Raw genomic sequence first — 19,702 nt, 5'->3', positions numbered from 1 at the left:
TCTTCATCACACAACTTTTGGGACCATTCTCTGGAAACCCTGGAGATGGTTGTGGGTTGAAATCCCAGTAGATCAGCCCGTCTGGTACCAACAAACGTGACAGGTGACTAAAGTCTCCCTGATTCTGATGCTGGTTTGAACTGCAGCAAGTCGTCTTGAACCCGTTTACCTGCCCCACGATTCGATGTATTCGGGGTCGTAAAACTAGTAAATGTGGTTCACAGCACAAATCACAAATATTTATATTTAACTGCATTGCTAATTCAAAGTGGATGGCAAAACTGGAGGATTATGTCACTGTTGTTGAAGTAAACATGATGCAAACTCAGTAAGAGAATAAGGATTCATCAATGAGGAGACGCCAACAAAGATCAATAAATACCTGATGACAAGGTCACAATGGAGTCAACAGCTTCATTATGAGGGTTCTTTAACATTTTTACCCAGCAATTACCAGAGAGGGTAAATGGACTGGTTATAGTGGGACAGAGGGGTAAATGGACTGGTTATAGTGGGACAGAGAGGGTAAATGGACTGGTTATAGTGGGACAGAGAGGGTAAATGGACTGGTTATAGTGGGACAGAGGGGTAAATGGACTGGTTATAGTGGGACAGAGAGGGTAAATGGACTGGTTATAGTGGGACAGAGGGGTAAATGGACTGGTTATAGTGGGACAGAGGGGTAAATGGACTGGTTATAGTGGGACAGAGAGGGTAAATGGACTGGTTATAGTGGGACAGAGAGGGTAAATGGACTGGTTATAGTGGGACAGAGAGGGTAAATGGACTGGTTATAGTGGGACAGAGGGGTAAATGGACTGGTTATAGTGGGACAGAGAGGGTAAATGGACTGGTTATAGTGGGACAGAGGGGTAAATGGACTGGTTATAGTGGGACAGAGAGGGTAAATGGACTGGTTATAGTGGGACAGAGAGGGTAAATAGACTGGTTATAGTGGGACAGAGGGTAAATGGACTGGTTATAGTGGGACAGGGGTAAATGGACTGGTTATACTGGGACAGAGAGGGTACATGGACTGGTTATAGTGGGACAGAGAGGGTAAATGGACTGGTTATAGTGGGACAGAGAGGGTAAATGGACTGGTTATAGTGGGACAGAGAGGGTAAATGGACTGGTTATAGTGGAACAGAGGGGTAAATGGACTGGTTATAGTGGGACAGGGAGGATAGATGGACCGGTTATAGACTGGACGGGGGCCAAACGTCTCATCTCTTTTGCTGGTCTCCAGAGACCCAGTTGTGGCTTCAGGTCATGGCGGCCTGAACAGGAAGTGGGGGGTTGCTTTGGCGTTGTTGCAGCATCTTGTTTCTGCATTTCAGGTTTCATGTGTTCACCATTGACGTTTCAATCCGTCGGCCTGTAACTCGACCATTACCCCCCCACACCCCCCCGGCGATCCTCAGCCACTCTCGGCATTTGCTGTTGAGGAAAAGAGGCAACAGCTGGGGCGGCCCCCTGCTGAGCCGACGGCGGCGCAGAGAGAGGCCGTGCGCTGCTTCAGGCTCGTCTGTGTAGCTGTGGTTATTAATATCATCAGAGAGGAAGAGCCTGGGACTCATGCACAGCTTTATATTATTTCATTACTGTGACAAATGCCCGAGCAGCAAAAGCGTTTGTTTGCTTCCACCAGAGAAGAAGAAATGAAGGAACTTCCAGGGTCAACGACCTTTGACCTTCGCCTGAGACAAATGCTCTTTTACTGCGTTTGAAAATGACTCAAAAGGCTCCAGAAGGGGATGGAAAAAGGAGTTCTGATTAATGGTTCGGAGTAAGCGTGCACGGAGACAGGATGGGACCTGTTGACATGGGAACATCAACCAGACTTGAGGAAGTAGTTTTTCAAATCACCTGCCAACCGTGTAAATGAAGGGTCAGGTGCAAATGAGCGTTTCGGGCTGTTCTAACCTCAGTATAAGCAGCTTGAGTAGTGATGTGCATTAGGTTCCATATTGTAGCCCCTTTTTATCTGTGCTAAACTGGGCCAGAGGTCATAGTTGTGCTCTCAAACCGAGGTAAAGTGGAAAATGGAACCGTCCCGCAACGTATACTGCCACCTAGTGGCCAGCGACGGTACAACAGACCAGACTCTGCAGAACGTCATTCAACGGTTTATTGGGTCTCTGTTTTCAATCATTTATGTTCCGGGACGGAGAAGAATGTCCGTAGCAGAACTGGGTCCAAAACAGTCGGTTGGAAGCAGAAAAAAAAAGCATTAGTTTTCCGTAACCCACACATTCCGGAAGTAAATCCAGCAGAGGCAGAGAGGCTTGAGTGGATCCCCTGAAGGAACAAACGGCCAGCTGAGCACTAGAGCGTGATGGGGGGGGTGGGGGTGCAGAACTTACAGTCATCTCTGCACAGTTGGAGGGGCCAGGAAGTGTTCAGGGGCAGGGAAGCAGCTGGTTAATTGTCACTGTTGACCATGCCGCCAACAGGAAGAGATCTTGTCGCAGCGAAGCGTTGCAGAAGAATCTCGCCGTCCGTCGCCTCCCTTACGTCGTCCGGATCTGAGCGTAGCGCACTTTAGATCTGGGGGAAAACCAATGCTCAATATGAAACCGGGCGGGCTGGGCGGTGCCTGAGCAGCGCCAGTCATGAAGTACCTGGGAATCTTGTCTGAACTCTGCTTGGCCTGACTCTTAAACTGGGCCTCCAGCCTGGAGTAGATGCCCCCGGCAGGCTGAAACAGACAGACGGTCACACATGAGCTGGCAGCAGGGCCACAACGTTCCAGATGTCCTCCTACTGACTTCTTTAGTGTCTTTGGCCTTGTTGTGCTCCTGTTCTCCAAACCTCATCTTGGTCAGGTGGCTGATGGTCTCAATCATGCGACGCTGGTCTGGGTCATCAAAACACACAAACATAAGTAAGAACACTGATGTCGACCAGGGGACGTCATTGGTCGAGGGAGTGCTGAGGCAGCATAGCATGACCCCCCCCCGACTGATGCCTCTCTTTTTAAATGTTGCTCAGCTCAGTGGAGGCGGGCCTGCTCAACAGAGTCTGTGGACAGTGTGTCCACGTGGGGACGAGTCAGGCTGACTCTGACCTGCTGGCGTGAGGGGCCGATATAAAAGGAGAAGGAAGAGAATTACGGGTCAGCAGTCTTGCGTAATCACAAGACAGGAAGTGGGTCGAGGCGTGATGTTGATCCCGAGCTAAAAGTCTGTCCGTTAACTAAAAGTGAAAGAACCTCGTAAGAAGACAAAGTATCTGATAATCAAGTACCGGTAAAGGGAATGAATGCAGCTCAGGATCAAAAGTAGCCGTATTAAACTAACCGGATCACTGTAGCAGCTTATTACTACGTCATTAATACTGAAGAACCGCTGCTATACCTTCTTCTCTTTGAGCATCTTGGTTGTACCTCATGGAGCGAGAACTATCCCACTTACTCTTCTGGGTACTAACCCTGGACACACACACACACGCACACACACACACGTTGAAATACAGAACAGGTGACCACAGCAGGAAAGTACCAGATTAATAGACGCTGGAGACTCACACAAAAGGGTTGTTGTCCCTGGGCTGTGACTGTGGGCAAAAAACAACAACAGCTGTCATGAATTAAATGCAAAAAAATAAAGGAATCCTTATTTTCTTGCGGGCCCGGCTGTGATAGCTGACAGGATCCCTCCTGAAATTTACTGATTTCCAACACTCCAAGTTCCAGTGATATAAAAACAAACAGTTACTGGTGTGAATGAGCATCAGAGTTCACAGTTTCTGACTCACTTTCACTGCTTTGTCTTTGAGCTGGAAGTTTGGAGAGGACACTTGTTTTTTCAGAGGTCTCGGGGCCTTCCTGGACTTTTTCACAGCTAAAAACAAAAACACAGCAGAAAGCAGGATTACAAGCACGTCTGTCACCATCTGCTGGCCAAAGTCAACCATCCGCTTCCTTCTCCATCCCCAAAAAGGCTGCGAGTGACACGGAAACATCAGCTTCTCTCCATTTATATGTCCATCAGCAAAAATATGGAGCTACAGACTTGAGCTTTGACAAACCAGCGAAAAGTCTGCCACAGAAAAGCTGCAAATCTCCCAGGAAAGCAACATTAGTGCACTGAAGACTGACTCTGCAGTCCCAAATTATACAAAATGCACCTTTCATATCAGTTATGTATATTTTCAACATATGTCTGGTTGTGTCCTCAATAAAGCGCCTGGGGTCGTCCCACCTCTACCTGGAGATAAGCTCCTCGGAACATCCCACAGACCTTCTTTTGGAGGTTTGAGCTTCTACGACCCCACAGGCGTCACTTTTTGAAGCATTAAATGAATCAGCGCTCCGCTCCCTCGTTAAATTCAGTGAGGAGAGTCTGTAAAACTGAGTAGAGCCTCGTTTTAGGAGGAATTATCTAATTCATGTTCTGGGGTCCTAATAGGAAACTTAGTCCTTGATGTAGCACAATATGGGCCCTTTAATATCGGCCGAATTCATGAATATTACAAGATCAGATTATAAAGAGGTTTAATAAAAAACTTCTCTCTTTGTTACTTGTTGCAAATCTTCAAAAGTCTCTTTTACACTGAAATGTTGCTCTTTGTCCTGTGAGACCAGCAGAAAGACTTTGTCCCTTAACGCATTCTTCTGGTACAAGTCTTCACCTTGGTTCTTGGAGAGCTCCTCTTCATCTCCCACTTCGTCTTCTGTGACCTCTGACCCCGTGGTGTACTCCTCATCTTCCGACTGCAGTGCCTGCTGCCTCTGTAAAGACCACGGTGACAACGAGATCAGGCCTCACCATCGTCATCGGGTCTGACCGACAGGCTGGTCCAGGTGGAGACACCTGCGAGCATGAATGAATGTAGCGAGGGGAAAGAGCGGGAGATCCTACCAGTTGGAGACTCCAGTCTTTCAAAAGGGAAAACTGGTTAAAGAGAGGACGTTGACGCACTTAGACCCATAAAGACAGTCGGAGGAGTCAGTGAGACACAAAAGCACAAGAGACTCACAGGACTTCCATCTCCTCTCAGGGGACCCAGCAGGGTGGGCTCCAGGAGGACTTCACAGTCTGGAAGCTGCTCCACAGCACACGGGCCATCTTCAGCCCTGACACACACACACACACACACACCACACACACACACACTGAATGTAACTGCAAACCGTCTCTCACACAGGCAGACTGACAGGCATCGGGATGCTCACCCCTCTGGAGGCGCCACGACGGACAAACACACCGCGTCTCTGTGCAGCAACAGGTCATTGAGGACTCCGATCTGGACCTCGTCGCGGTTCTCGTCGCGCACGTTCACGATGTGGTCCCGGTTCTTACAGCCCTGAACAAGCAAACGCACAGACGTTGAGCCTGCACCGGGCAGGACGGCCTGGTGATCATATCCGGCGAGGCTGCGGTGGTCTGGGGAGCGCGGTCAGATCACTCTGGACCCGTTTCCGTTGCCCTCACCTTTGGCATCCCGGAGGGATCAAACCGGAGCGCTCTCTGTTTGCAGCAGGGGTAAATTCCTGCACCGTGCCAGCCTCTGTCTGTACCCATACCAGAGTACAGCACACTGTCAGGGTGGTACTTACAGTGGGTCAGCTCCGTACACAGGAACACCTGCACGCTCACACACACACACACCACACACACACACAAAAATTAAATACATTTTAAGACAGTGTTAGAGCTCAGAACATTATCTCGCTCCGATCAGGTTTTGTTTGGCATATGTTGCCACGGCGATGCTTAAAAAACAACCCAACCAAACTCATTACATCCACTTTCCAACATGCGCACCTACCTGCTGACATCGTGAGCAGGTGAGGTAGTTAACGGTACCCCAGATTCTCCAATAGACCAGGACCCAGGACTTGAGTTCCTCATAGAGCCCAGTAATGTGTTCGTGCACATCCCAGCACTTCTGTCTACAAAAATAAATAAATAAATAAATAACGCACACACACTCCGCCGGTCCACCGTGCTCACAGATGTTGGTGGCCATCATCCCAACAAAAGCAGGAAATACATACCGACATCCACACACATCATAATAATAATGTGTAATAACAACAATAATACAATATTACCGTAATTTCCGGACTATAAGCCGCTACTTATTTCCTACACTTTAAACACTGCGGCTTATTCTACGGTGCGGCTTATTTATGTTTTTTTTCTTGGCGCACTATCACAACTATTGTGAATCAGTCATTTTTACTAACCCTCATCAACATGGAAAATACTAGAAGAAAAGCATATGATGCGGCTTTTAAGTTAAAAGCGATCACTCTGGCGGTTGAAGAGGGAAATCGAGCTGGCGCGTATAATCTTGGCATTACGGTAATCAATGGGGAGAAGGTGGAGACGCCAGCATGAAGAACTGATCCAAAGCAAAAAGATGCAAAAGCTTTTAGACGTAAACATCGCAGGTGGCCCGAGCTTGAGAAGGTTCTGGAAGACTGGGTCAACACACAGAGAGCAGGCGGCCGCGGTGTTTCCGCTGTACAAATCAGACGGAAGGCAAAAGCAATCGCCACCGCCATGAAAATAGAAGGTTTTAGAGGTGGGCCATCGGGGAAGTTTAGATTGTTCATTGTTTGAGTAAAAAAGCATAAACAACGTAATTTGTGTGTAGCTGATACAAACGTATATTTCAAGGTAGCTGCATTACAAACACCGTTAGAAAAAAAAAGCATTTACCGGTCCAATATATTCATGTTGCTAAGCGGATTAAATTAAAAGAAAAGTTAAAAAATCCTGACGTGATGAAATTTGGATTTAAGGTCTCTGTATAAACATACAAGTGAAAAGAGTGGCTGTTGTTTCTTACCTGTCTGTCTGTCGCTCGTCAGTGACTCGTCTCTTACGGTAATAAAAACATCGACCGGTACTGAATGTTTTCCATCTAATTTTTCATATTACTACGTAGGATACCCGCGGCTTGTTTAAGTACAAAATTGATTTTCTTTCTAAAATTAGATTATGCGGCGTATAACCAGGCTCTATAGTCCGGAAATTACGGTACTCTTTTTGACACGAGTCTGCACTAAAGGGGCGTTTGCATGGATTCCCAGCGTCCGCCGTCGCCACCATCCTACCTGCTGTGTGTATAAATTATTTCTCCACGAGAGTCAACGTTTATTTTTCCCGGAACACAAGAAATCCTTTTCTCTGTGTCTTTGGTCAGCAGCTTGAGGCACAGAGCACACCTGCAGACAGGACACCCCCCACGTCAACGCTGGAAAACAGCACCGTCACAGAGAGGTGGACAAAAACTGTCACTGTTCTCCCTCTCCCTCTCCCTCTCCCTCTCCCTCTCCCTCTCCCTCTCCCTCTCCCTCTCCCTCTCCCCTCCTCTCCTCCTCTCCTCTCCTCTCCTCTCCTCTCCTCTCCTCTCCTCTCCTCTCCCCCCCTCTCCTCTCCTCTCCTTTCCTCTCCTCTCCTCTCCTCTCCTCTCCCTCCTCTCCTCTCCTCTCCTCTCCTCCCCCCTCCTTCTCCTCTCCTCTCCTCTCCTCCCCTCCCTCTCCTCTCCTCTCTCCTCTCCTCCTCTCCTCTCTCCTCTCCTCTCCTCTCCTCTCCTCTCCTCTCCTCTCTTTCTCCTCTCCTCTCCTTCTCCTCTCCTCTCTCCTCTCCTCTCCTCTCCTCTCCTCTCCTGGGGTCAGGCCCTGGGATTCTGGAAAGCGCCTTGAAACAATTTTGATTGTATAAGACGCTATATAAATAAAGATTGATTTGATTTGATTTTAAAACCCAGAAATCTAGTGTTGAAATAAGAGTAGAACAAAGTTAGGACGGTTCACAAGAGCTGTTACTGAGTTATTAAAAAGGTGCTTTATTTTCGTGGTTGCTTTAAGATTAAAATGTTTTAGTTTGAATGTGTATATTAACGTTATTACCTGGAATAGCATCAGGTGTAGCTGAGACCCACCTGTACAGAGTGGAGGCGTTTCCTGGTGAATCTCTGTTCTGGTGTCCAGGATCAAACAGACGCTCGATTTTCTTCTGAAACAATTTGCTTCAAACAGAAAAAACCCAACATTTGGTCCCTTTTGCAACGTCCCTTTGTCCCTTATAAAGACAGGAGCGGGTTACTACCTTTTGAATTTGTCCTTTTTGTCCCTGATGTCGTCGGCCTCGTTGTGGTTGAAGAGGTCGGTGATCCGCGTGGCCAGGTTGCTGTTGATGCAGTTCATGTTGCACGGCGTGGCCACAATGGCGCTCATGTATTTGTGGCAGTACTGGATGCACTCCTCCACCTGAACACACAAACACACCTGGCTGCTGAATCCAGCCACACATTCCACCACATTAGGGTTTTACCACATGTAGAAACGGGATGTTTTCGCCCACAAACATCAATGCAGACTTATTCTTTTCAACTTCTAGACCGCTATGTAACAATCGTTGCTTGCTAGTTCCTACACACAACTGCTAAATGCTCCTACTTTTACATTATATCCCATTTTATATTGCCTTGCTTTATATTTACTAATGAAAGTATCGCCATCACTCATCCATCAGCCTCAATACGTCAAACTTTTTGTATGTTTCATGCAACATCAACGTTAGCAACAATGATTGTGCTGAACACACATTATAATCTGCTTAAAATACTACAACCACTGATCCCGCCATTGCAGCTCCACGCATGCAAGGACCAGGATGAAGCAGCAGTGGGGCCAAATGGTGCTGGAGCATCTCCTCTAAACATTCACGGCCACACAAGAAAGAAGTCTTAAAGCTGAAGAATCAACAGGCCGGGCCACAACACCTCCGTCATGGCAACACTTACTAAAGTATCCATCTTCAAGAATTCGGAGGAGATCAGGATTGAGATGACATTGCTGGGCTCTGCAACCAACAAACATCACGTGACCAAGCGGCAACCGACACAGGACCCACAACCAAAGAGCGGCAGAACACAGCACCGCTACATGGATGCACGGCTGCTGCCAGGCCTCACCAAGCCGCGGTTTGTCTTTGCTCTCGCCGGCAGAGTTCCTCCTCACGTAGTTCATGAGCCAGTCGAAGATCTGCACGTCGCAGTGAACAGAGATGTCGACCTCCTCCCACCGCTGGGTGTCCACGGACAGGTACTCCGCGAAGTACCGCATCTCTTTAACTAGCAGATCTCTGGGACAGGTGAAGTCCTGCTTCAGGTTTTTGGTCTCGTCACACACGTGGATCAGCATGTTGGGACTGCAGAAACAACAGCAGTGCAAATGCGGCCTGTGGTGACACAAAAAGCGGCGAAGGGAACAAGGTTTCCGAGGAAAATGTCGACACGTACTCTCGCAGCTTCTGAGGTTTGTCATTCTCATCGGCTAATCTTTTCTCTTTCTTCTCCACGGCAACCACCTTTTCAGAGGAGCCTCCTTCCACAAATCACAGAAAAACAATGTGAGCCTTCTTATCATGCAGTAACTATCAGAAGGTTCACCCTTATTTTGGTACCAAATCAGTAGGAGCAAACAGAGGATGCTACTAGCAAACAGTAGGGAAAACATCATCAGCAACTCTGGTGTATTTCTGAATAATTCCAAATACTCCCCAATAAAATCTACTTAATTAACTAATGCTTCGACAAACAAGTAAAAACTGGTTAAACAAATCCAAATGTGATCCTGTTTTATTTTCATACAATGGAATTTGAGTGTAAATGTGATGTTTTGTTACCATATTAACTAATGGAGGAGCCTGAGGGTGAATGCAATCATTTTGTACATACGGGTTTCACTTTAGTCCCCAAATCCAGTGTGGTGGAGAGCTAATTCATAAAGTTCTCCCCCAGAACCTGGATCCAGATCAGACTTACTGACCTGTAACGTTCCTGCTGCAGCTGTTTCCCGTCTCCATCGCGTCTCCAGTGTCCAGCAATGCGTCATTCGATGGGGACGAGTCGGTCAGGGTGTTGCACTGGTTGTCCATGTGAGGGAAAACCCCCGAGAGTTTCAGCTCCTCAAATCGGTGGGAACACTGCAAGATGAAAAGCACAAGCTGTGTTGCCGAGCCAGAGAATGTGATAGAGGAGGACATTTTGGTTACCTCGCTGGGGGTGAATCCTGGAACGAGCTTTGCTACATTATCCCAGTTAATGGGCTGGGGTGCCCCCCACAGAGAGCCCAAAACCATGTCCAGGACCAGGACATTGTTGTCATAGGGGAAGTTGTTGTTGTCCAAACTGAAGCGGCTCATCTCTGCAAACAGGTCAACAGAGAATACGTCCATTTGTCATTGAAAGGTCAATCAAAGGTGGACATACAGCTACAGTGACTGTTACTTCAGCTCCTGACTGTATTTGAAAGCCATATACACATTTCTAATAGCTAATTATTTTTTCCTCCTACATTCAGCTGTTAGCCGTACATTGCAGTGTAGAATAGTTTGAAATGCTTAAGCCATTTATTGTTTTTGGTGACAAACACAATTAAAACGTCCGGCAGGGCCTTTAAACATCCGTGGACACTAACAGACAGTAGATTTCCCCTGTCAGACTTTATGTCACGATTTAAGTGTTATTTTAGTATGCAACAGATTAACTTTGTAACGTCAGCTAAGCGATGCTAGCGCTGGCCTAAGACCTGTGTTTAGGTCGTATTCTGGAATAAATCACCAACACAGAGACGCCTTACATAGGATCTGCATACTCACTGCGCTATCGTTCCTCTCCCACGTCGTTTGAGACTGTGCGGTGAGCTGATACCCGATTTATTTCATTGTGTATGAAAGATAATGGCGATGAAGAGATGCTGAGGCTGCGGCTGTCTTATCGGCTCTGGGCAGACGTGGCTAGCGACGTGTGCTGGGCTGCAGCTAATAGTTTACCGACCTCGTAAACTCCAAACATCCCGAACGTGGTCCGATTATTTTCAAATGATTATGATTTTTTTCTTCAAAATATGTCAACCCCTGATGCTACAGCAATATATTTAAGATATGCGTACTTCAATGACATTTTCGAAAAAATGAACATTTAATGTCAAACTGTTAAAGCATCCGTGGGTCTATTCTGTAGTCGGTCAACTATACGTGGTAATTACGAGTATTTCTGATAGACTTGAAGGCAACATCGGCTTCATTCTGTTTTCCGGCAGTCTCTCTCTACTCGGGCAACTGTTTGTTCCCAAATTGTTTTACTTCTACGTAGGAAATGTTTCTAATATGCTGTCACAGTACAAACTCAGTAATAAGTAATTTAATTTACGGGACTTTATCGGCGAGTACCTACGAAATCTCGTTGACGTACTGTAGCAGACGCTGCCGCCCGTTGCTAGGACACCTGAGCCGGAAATTGAACGTTTACGCATTAACTAATATTACGACTACATAACGCGACACCACAGATCTAGCAATAATTCCGTGCTAATAAATTATTTTATTTTGATTTTTTAAACTCATGACAAAAAATGCAAAATATGTACGGAGTTTAACGTTTATTTTTAAATATAGAATTACTTCCGTAAATAGCTAGTAATGTGCAAAATTAGCCAGTAGATGATGAGTGTAATCACGTCGATTTCCTACAATTAGGAACAAGAATACATGGTGCTTCACGTCACCGCCGGGGTACCCTTGAGCAAGGTACTGAAACCCAAATACTCACATTGCACCCTGCAGTGAGCTGGGGACTCATTCGAGGCTGAACCCTGCCTGTGCTCATCTGCAGCTGGGACAGACTCAGCATCCTCCCAAAAAGGGGTAAAACGGTCAAGAAGTTAAAAAAAAAAAAAAACTAGGAAGAGAGCGACTCAAAAATAAAGGTAAAGCTTTACCTCATGTCCAACAGAAACTGTCGGTGTCCTTTCACATTATTAACATTCACACATGACGCTTTCATTAAACAAACACAACCAGCCTTATCTTAAATCAGCTGGTCAACAAGACAGCAAGGACTGGTTTATAACCTTAACACACATTTTGATGAGTAACCTTTCCAAAAGGTAGACATTTTAACAATTCAAATCCTAAATCCCAAATATTTTTATCACAATTGCATATATACACACACACACACACACACACACACACACATACATATTTTTTTTCATTCATCCATTCCCAAGCATGGCAGGTCAGTCCTCTTGGTCCAGGTTTGCTTGTCTGGTGCTGGGTGTTTCTGCATACACCGATTCCAGCAGCTCCTCTGAGGGGGCTGCAGAGGGGGGGGCGAAGTTGAAACCTGAGCTGAAGTCTTGGCCAAGCTGTAACTGAGGGTCTGCAGCAGGACGTGTCTGGAGGGCCTGCCTGTCATCCTGCTGGACCTGAGCAAGCTTCTCCATCTCTGCATGTTTACGACCTCTCCTCTTTCCAAGGATCTTGACATAGTTGGCTGGAACAAGTCCTGTGGTTTGCCCATCAACACTGGCCAGCAGCCAGCCTCGCACCCTGGGCTGTTGCTCTGACACGAGACAGAATAATAAACATATCAACAACAGAGATATTCAAACTACATAGGAGACATAATTAGCATAGTATTCTGAAATATAGTGTGCAGAAAAGCTTTACCAGGGTCGTGACCATTACTTAACTTGTAATGATTTTAAAATAACTTTTTAAATACCAGTACATAAGATTTTTTATTTTTATTTTAGTCTTGTGCATTTCAAAAAACAATCACTTTAAAGTTCCAAGACCTAAACAAGAAAACATAACAAACAGTGTGACACCAAGTGGGATTATTACTGTAAAACCGGGCAGTGAAATCTCACCTTTAGGGGCAAGGTTCATCAAATCTCCAGCACGCAGAGAAATTTCCTCCTCCGACGCGGCCGAGAAGTCATATTCTGCTCTAGCGACGACGTGGTCATCCTCTCCACTGGCCCAGTTAGTGGCTAAATGAAGAAAACAAAAGATTGTGTAACTGCGAGACTAAATGTCATGTATCAGCCGTTTCATTTCAAATCCATTTTCATAGTGTACAGAGGCCGAGATATTAATAAGTATGTCAATAGATACTTCTCAGACAAGGTGATGAACAAACAACAGTGCAATCAACCTGCTCTTGGGCTAAACAAAGTGCAGAATATTGGATTCCAGTCTTACCGGTGTCTTCAGAGTCAGAGCTGGAGCTCAATAGCTTCCATATGAGATAGGGTCCCCCCAAAACAACAGCGAAAAAAAGAAAGATTGGCCAGGATTTGACTGGTTGGTTCTCCATCCCTGCTGCAGCCGTAGCCAGGGAATCATTGGCACTGTCGTCCCACAGGTCCTCGACCTCAGACTCTGCTCTCCTCCCCAGTAGCCTCAGAAGTCTTCTGTACAGGTACCGCAGGGAGCGCACCAAAGCAAAAGCTGACAATACTCGAGTTAGGTGTGCACGTAATCTTGTTAGGTGATTTGCTACGTCCAATACGGCACGAAAGCTGTTATACACAGCCGAGAACGTGGCATCCATCATCATACTGACTGAAGCGAAGGCCTGAACGATGCTTTCAATGGACTGAAAGGCACCGCGGCTGCTCTCTTCAGCCTGCTGTACAAAGCGACTGGGGGCAATCTCTTCGTTGTGGGGGAGGCGGTTGTATCCTCCGAGGCCATAACCACCACCGTACGTGTAGGGGCTGTATCCACTGTAGACAGAGCTCCCATAAGGGCTATAGGAAGAGGGGAAAGAGCTGTAGGATGGGCGGTAGGTCTGCTGCCCCTGACGAGGTGGCACTGGCGGAGCCATCCTTGTAAGAACCGGTGGTACAGCAGCTGGATGGGGACCACCCTGTGGTGCTATATTTACAGACCTGTTTGAAGAAATGGGTACATATGTTAAGAGATCTCACAAGGACGTCATTAAATGCAACTTGCGCTTATAATGTATGCACTTAAAATTAAATGTGCTCAATGTCCACCAAACCTATAGACTGGCAAAGGATTCAGTTTCATAGCATAGCATGAAAGCCAGACAGAAACGACATTTCATGTGCATTTTTAAAAGAATCATCTATTTAAATCTGCAGAAAGTGTCATAAAGTGAGAATTCGTTTAAATCTGAAGGACCGGCGATCACGTGACCACCGAAGGCCTGCTCGACTCTCTCCATATTAGCTGCTTGGATTTGCCCATGATTAAAACTCACATTTTTACAAAAATAAATGTGAATTAAAGCGTTGATCTGTTCGGAGCTTCATGGAAGAGCCTTTCACTGCTTGGATCATACTCCGGTCAATTTTAACAATCTCGACACAACGAGTTAGCAAAACTGTTAGCTAAAAAGAAGCAGATAACCCAGAATAGGAAGCTATCGCGCCGAGATTGTAGTTTACCTGTAGTTCAGGGGTACACTCATCGCCCCAGGAATCCGCCTTTCCCATGGCTTTGGCGGAGCCTGTGAATCCATCTCAAAACTTACACGCAAACGTAAAAAAATGGAATAATATGCAGCTCTGTCAACTCAGCGCTTCATATATGGCGACAGCGGCTCGTTCTGCTGCATTCACGTGTTCCTTGTAATTTCCAAATAAACTACATTACTCACTCAACACCACAGCGTATACATCGGTTGCCCTGACAACATTATTCAAACTCTAAACAATTATTTTATGAATTTAGAACGCATTGTATACGGGTGAACTGGAAAAATATTTTGCAACATCAATGTAGACAGAGACGTCAGAGAACCATATGGTTTGCAAACTGCGGATTATCTTAAAGGCGGCGCACTGAGTCTAATAAACAGACCAAAATAATAGATTTACGAGTGTAGATTTAATTAAAAATTAATCTCCCGGAACCAGTAGCGCTATTTATCTTTACCCTAGAACTGTGTCTGCTTTAGTGGGTTTCTATTGTTTTCTTTGTCATGTTTTGCTGCTTGAATCGTGCCAACGCATTCATAAATCATCACATGTGGATTTCATAAACGATTAGTACAGTCTGAACTAGAAAAGCGAGCATAAGGCAGGTCCTATAGACACAATAAAGATAATAAACAGTAAACGCCGCATTTAATCAATCATAACTCAATAAAAACTGAAGTGATCTTCACGCGTTTTCCTCTGCCAAAGTCGCACATGTAGGTGTGATACAGGACACGCGGCTCGATGAAATTTAATATTTATAACGGGCTTAACAGCAATAGAATATTGCTATATGTGATGTATGAGGTGTTTAGCAAAACACACGCGACACATGTATTCATTCAAATAAATTATATTTTCGGTTATTTATTAAATATTATACATACAAGCATATATTATTACTAATTACACAGTAATATGATAGAAAAGCAGATTGCTCTATTCGCCTATTTTAATAGCTTGAAAAATTAAGAAACAAAATACAAACACATCTTATTTTCTTATAGAAAATATAACACAATAGACATGTTACTATATATATAAAAATAAAATAATATTTATATTTTTCTCCAAGGTAAATTCGAGTTGGAAGTTGCTCATGAAAGTTGAAATGTGCTAAGAGCCCTGGAAGGGTTTTGCAGAGCTTCTTCCTCATGCTTCCTTTCTGCAGGTCAATGGAGGCAATATGTTGTATCCTGAGCTGTAGAAACAGACACAACCGGTGACAACAAGTTGGAATGATGGTCGTCGGTCCAAACCGTCTCCTCAATGTGTTCCCCAAGCAGAAAAAGGTCCTCCCTTCTGACCTCCTCCCTGACGACGTACTGAAGCTTGGTGACTGAAGCTCTGCAGCTCTCATCAGCGTTGCTCCGCCTTCTGACGGAATCACTAGGCCACCGTTGTGGGTGAGACGCCGCACATCGCTGAGGTGATCGATGTACTTCCAATTAATCTGTCCAGTCGTTGCGATTGGACTGTAGGGCCTGCAGAGAAATAACCAGACCCTGCTCAAACTAGCCCAAACAGCAAAATGCTGCTCATCACATTCAACCATAACTGTGCCAAGGAACAGACAACCGTATTTACATATAAAGTTCTGCACAAATCGGTCGACAACAATTATTTACCTGCAACAGATTAGGTGCCAACTTCAGCATGTGGCCTGCAGCCATCATTACAAATACTTTCTCCCCAGTCACCGGATGTGGGAAACTGGTTCTAAGTGGCTCTTGTGGGTTTCCTTTCAGCTCACACCCAAGCTGGTTGCAAACCAACATTGGAGGCGCGCCCATCCATCGTCTCACACATACAAACACACACAAACACGCACACACACACGTTTTAGGTTTGACCATGGCAGCACATCCATATTTAGCCTGGTCTTCCTAGCATCTCCTCTCCAGCATCAGACTCGTCATCCACCGAATACAGCCACCTGTAGAAATATGGACAATTAACGCGTTTGCAACAGAAATGTCCAAAAATTTGATTGGATTTTACGTGGACGACCTTTGTAATGTATGTGGATGAGGGAGGGGAAAATTGCGAGTCTCTCTGAGGTATTTATAGGCCTTTGGACCATGCAGATGAAGCATGAGGGCAAACTCTCTGCAGTCCTTGGAGTACTCATGGCCCTGCTTTGCCATGAAGTCTATTTGAAGATCTGAAATTGTATGAGAATAAAAGAATAATTCCCTTTCATATAATAACTCTATAACAACTATAATAACTCAAGACTTTAATAAAGAGGATAAGAATAAGATGTATGTGAATTTCAAAGTGCAACTATCTTACCTGAGTAGAAACCAAGCCTCTCTTTGAGTTCTTCATTAATGAGGTTCCCTTCCCTCAGATCCCCCAACAGACTCTTTACCGTGGTCTTTGCCCTCTTTTCTCTCGCCCTGGCATTCTTCTTCTCTCGCTCCAGACTTTCCACTCTTGCTAAAGCTTCATTGAGTCTAGCCTTGAGAGCGGACGGAGAAGCAGGCAAGGCATAGCTATGATCCTAGTAGGAGGGACGCACATGGTTTGAGTGACGTTCAGTTCCACACACACCACTAGAGGGTGGCCCACATTCGCTTCTCACCTGCCCAATATGAGCGGCAGCAAACAACAGAGGTTTTATTATGTCTAAGACCCTTTTGATGGGATGTTTAAAATGGAAATGCTCACATCATTCGGCTCAGGTTGTGAGTATGAGGTTGAAGCTTCTGGGTCACCCCGAGTGGCCACAGACGGGCTCCCTTCAGCTTTTCTGGAGGTCGAGGTAGTCCTGCCCTTTTCCGGCTAAAATGAAAATGCACAATACTTGAAAAAAAAAAAAAAAAGCCCTGTGTCTGATAATAGAATATTTATATGTCTGAAAGCTAAAGGGCTTATGATGATATACCTACTCTTTGGAGGTGAACCAGGAAGCTGAAGAGGGAGGGAATAACACCATCTTTGAGTCGGACCACCTGTCCTGTCCTGTCAAAGTCATCCTGCTTAAAATGCTGACTGCAAATGACAGATGATTCAGTTGCAGTGAATCCTTCCCTCCTCAAAGCCAATTCCCACTTCTTCCTCTTGTCTTTGTCTTTGGGAAACCTTCAAGATGAAAAGAGGAGATCGGAGAGAGCCAACACAAGCACAATATAAAAAGGAGCTCAAGCCTATTTATTCCATCAAATTTCTTAGAACCTTTCTTCAATAAAACTATTCTTACGCCTATCTGTTGGTAATGAACCAAAGCTGCTAAAATTGTGAGAAAGCTTGTTTGCAAACTATTCTGCAGTCAGATGTTCTGTTGTCTGTAGTTTATGCAAGTAAAAATCTGCTGGTCAGTGTTATATTAGCAATATTTGTTTCATTTCTACTATAGCATTCTCGTGTCAGTTGTAATCTAAGTCTGTGTAAAGGAAAATGTGATTTATAAAATCTCAGGTGATCCAATACCTGGCTGTAAACATAGCTTAGCTAACTTCAGCTAACATTAGCAAGTTTCGCTGGTGAACATAAATATAGTATAATAACATTCTAATCACAAAATAAACCCAACACTAATGTTCAACCTTACCTGTGAAAAGTAATCCCCCGAGCCCTGCTCCCAGTAGTCCGCCGATTTGTACAGGAATAGGCTGCACAGTGCTCCGGCATCTCCCCCGGTTCCACTACGATGACCGGACCAAGATGGCGGCCGGATGTCTTGGGTCACAGATGCGGCGTCTACTCTTTATTTATGTCGATGCGTTCCTCCATATCTCCTCCACATATTAATATGGCGCATACATAGGCTGGAGTAAAACAAGGTTAAATAACACCGTAGGTTGCTTTGTGATCAAAAACGCTTGGCTTTGGAAGATTAAAGGTCAAAACAGCAACGCTTACTTTTGGTCACTAGAGGGCGCAGTCACCTTACAAAATAGATACACCAGCCACTTTTAGGTTGCATTAATTTAAAAAACAAAACAAAATAATAAAAAAAACAATCATATTAAGGTGTGTACGTTTGAATTAATTATCCATTGTATTGTTTAGCAAAAGAGAAACTTTCCTAAGCTGCACTAAAATGCATTTCCAAAGGTGAATATTGTACTAAAGTTAAAGCAGTCAAAAAAATGTTTTAAACTGTTGCACAACAACCATACGACAAGTCCGAAAGCATATCCAGATATGAGTAGTGAGGCTATTTGAACTCTACATCTAAGGTTTATTGCCCTCAACTGCTCTCTGGGGTGGGTTCTTTATAGAACGTCATTGTTAAATTGCCTAATAATGAATCCATCTAAACTCTGTTACTATTAAAAACTCAACTTTGATTCTTTCCCGTTATAACGGCCCTATTTATTTCCAAGTAGCAAATTCAGGCATCGGCACCGATGCTCCAGTTGGATTATCTAAAGTCAATCATTTCAAAGATGAAACGTTGCAGAGATGAAAACGTGTCGCACGGTGGAACTCCTGGGTCTCGTGTTCCTGCCTCTGAAACTGGCAGGGTCGAATGAAGCTGCAGGTCAGCCCCCACGTTCTCACAAGTTTTGGGGGTTGGGGGGTGGTTGTTCAGTATGCTATAGTAACACTGGGTGAGGAGGCGGCCTGCATCGTCAGAGCTGTGAGTGCAGGCGTAGCTGCTCACTGTGGAGGCGTCGGTTTGGTTTCAGGTGGGGACCTGTGATGTCAAGTGTGATGTATGTAAAGCGGCGTCAGAGGAGGGACGCCACAACGCCGCTGCTGGTGAAAGGACAGTAGCTGAGTGTGGCTCAGAGAGATGAGAGTGTGGGATGACGAAGACGATGACGATGATGATGATGATGATCGGCTGCCTCTCACCAGAGATAGGTGATGTTGGTTGATGTAAAACCAGTTCAAACCAATGTTGAAATCCACTTCATACGCATGATTCTCACACAAAATGTCATTCGATCCCGTCGTACCTACAAAACGGTGCTTTAAAATCAGCTCAAACCTTTACAACCCTCCAAAGTTTCCTTGCCACAACGCTTTAAATAGATTCCTGAAATGGGAAACCCCTCTGGTTTTCCATCAGAAGACGGTGAGCCGACCTAGACTCCAGTTTCTTTTTGTGTTTCAGCTTGATGTTGCTTTGGCAGCCAGCTGTTTCTGTTTCCTGCTTAAGCGACAGCGTTACTGAATATGCTGCCATTCCGACAGACAGGCACAATATGGGAGAAATTGGGAAGGAAGGAAACGTCTCAACCAAGAATGGATTTTTATCTCATCAGAAGCAGAAAACGTGTACAATCAGACCATAACAGCAGTCCAGCCTTTCGAAGGAATCACTTTTTAAATAGGAAAGTTATGATTTCCAACATGATTTTAAGAAAGAAACCTACACGCTGGGGTTGCCCCCATTGGGATTTATCATATATAAATTACAACAGCAGACCTGTGACATCACCACAACTCCGGACTCATTCTCTGCTTCTGAAATTCCTCTCT

At 45.2% G+C, this 19,702-nt stretch overlaps 3 protein-coding genes across 11 annotated transcripts; all 3 read right to left on the bottom strand.

Moving 5' to 3' along the window:
* Positions 1-2,113: 2,113 nt before the first annotated feature.
* sanbr (SANT and BTB domain regulator of CSR) lies at positions 2,114-11,189 on the bottom strand. Of its 5 annotated transcripts, none has more exons than XM_057047561.1 (21): positions 10,626-11,189; positions 10,020-10,171; positions 9,794-9,950; positions 9,265-9,349; positions 8,938-9,173; positions 8,767-8,825; positions 8,070-8,230; positions 7,903-7,989; positions 7,073-7,183; positions 5,776-5,899; positions 5,439-5,591; positions 5,180-5,310; positions 4,984-5,080; positions 4,866-4,898; positions 4,636-4,735; positions 3,760-3,845; positions 3,530-3,558; positions 3,360-3,433; positions 2,772-2,860; positions 2,625-2,701; positions 2,114-2,550 (listed from the first exon to the last, which is right to left on the bottom strand). In XM_057047561.1, the coding sequence occupies exons 2-21, from the start codon at positions 10,167-10,169 to the stop codon at positions 2,514-2,516; spliced, it is 2,076 nt and encodes a 691-aa protein (XP_056903541.1). In that variant the 5' UTR covers positions 10,170-10,171; positions 10,626-11,189; the 3' UTR covers positions 2,114-2,513. The 5 variants fall into 5 exon arrangements, 3 of the variants coding, with proteins under 3 accessions (XP_056903541.1, XP_056903542.1, XP_056903543.1); XM_057047562.1 differs by having other exon boundaries at positions 9,265-9,346; XM_057047563.1 differs by lacking the exon at positions 4,866-4,898.
* Positions 11,190-11,329: 140 nt separating this feature from the next.
* pex13 (peroxisomal biogenesis factor 13) lies at positions 11,330-14,547 on the bottom strand. Its single transcript, XM_057047569.1, has 4 exons — positions 14,231-14,547; positions 13,017-13,708; positions 12,683-12,805; positions 11,330-12,372 (listed from the first exon to the last, which is right to left on the bottom strand). The coding sequence occupies exons 1-4, from the start codon at positions 14,302-14,304 to the stop codon at positions 12,047-12,049; spliced, it is 1,215 nt and encodes a 404-aa protein (XP_056903549.1). The 5' UTR covers positions 14,305-14,547; the 3' UTR covers positions 11,330-12,046.
* A 553-nt stretch (positions 14,548-15,100) lies between these two features.
* On the bottom strand, positions 15,101-17,977 carry LOC130533850 (THAP domain-containing protein 6-like). 5 transcript variants are annotated; one of them, XR_008952682.1, is made up of 7 exons: positions 17,820-17,977; positions 17,158-17,350; positions 16,937-17,050; positions 16,559-16,769; positions 16,274-16,427; positions 15,571-16,199; positions 15,101-15,464 (listed from the first exon to the last, which is right to left on the bottom strand). XR_008952682.1 is itself a non-coding variant. In XM_057047571.1 (6 exons), exons 1-6 carry the CDS (start codon positions 17,897-17,899, stop codon positions 16,136-16,138), a joined length of 816 nt encoding a protein of 271 aa, XP_056903551.1. In that variant the 5' UTR covers positions 17,900-17,977; the 3' UTR covers positions 15,101-16,135. The 5 variants fall into 5 exon arrangements, 2 of the variants coding, with proteins under 2 accessions (XP_056903551.1, XP_056903552.1); XR_008952684.1 differs by having other exon boundaries at positions 15,590-16,199; XR_008952683.1 differs by having other exon boundaries at positions 15,101-15,747; positions 15,892-16,199.
* Between the last annotated feature and the right edge of the window lie 1,725 nt (positions 17,978-19,702).

Source organism: Takifugu flavidus, chromosome 11, assembly GCF_003711565.1.
Source record: "Takifugu flavidus isolate HTHZ2018 chromosome 11, ASM371156v2, whole genome shotgun sequence".
NCBI lineage: Eukaryota > Metazoa > Chordata > Actinopteri > Tetraodontiformes > Tetraodontidae > Takifugu > Takifugu flavidus.
The sequence above is the reverse complement of the archived record's forward strand: the minus strand, read 5'-3'. Positions and strand labels throughout refer to the sequence as shown.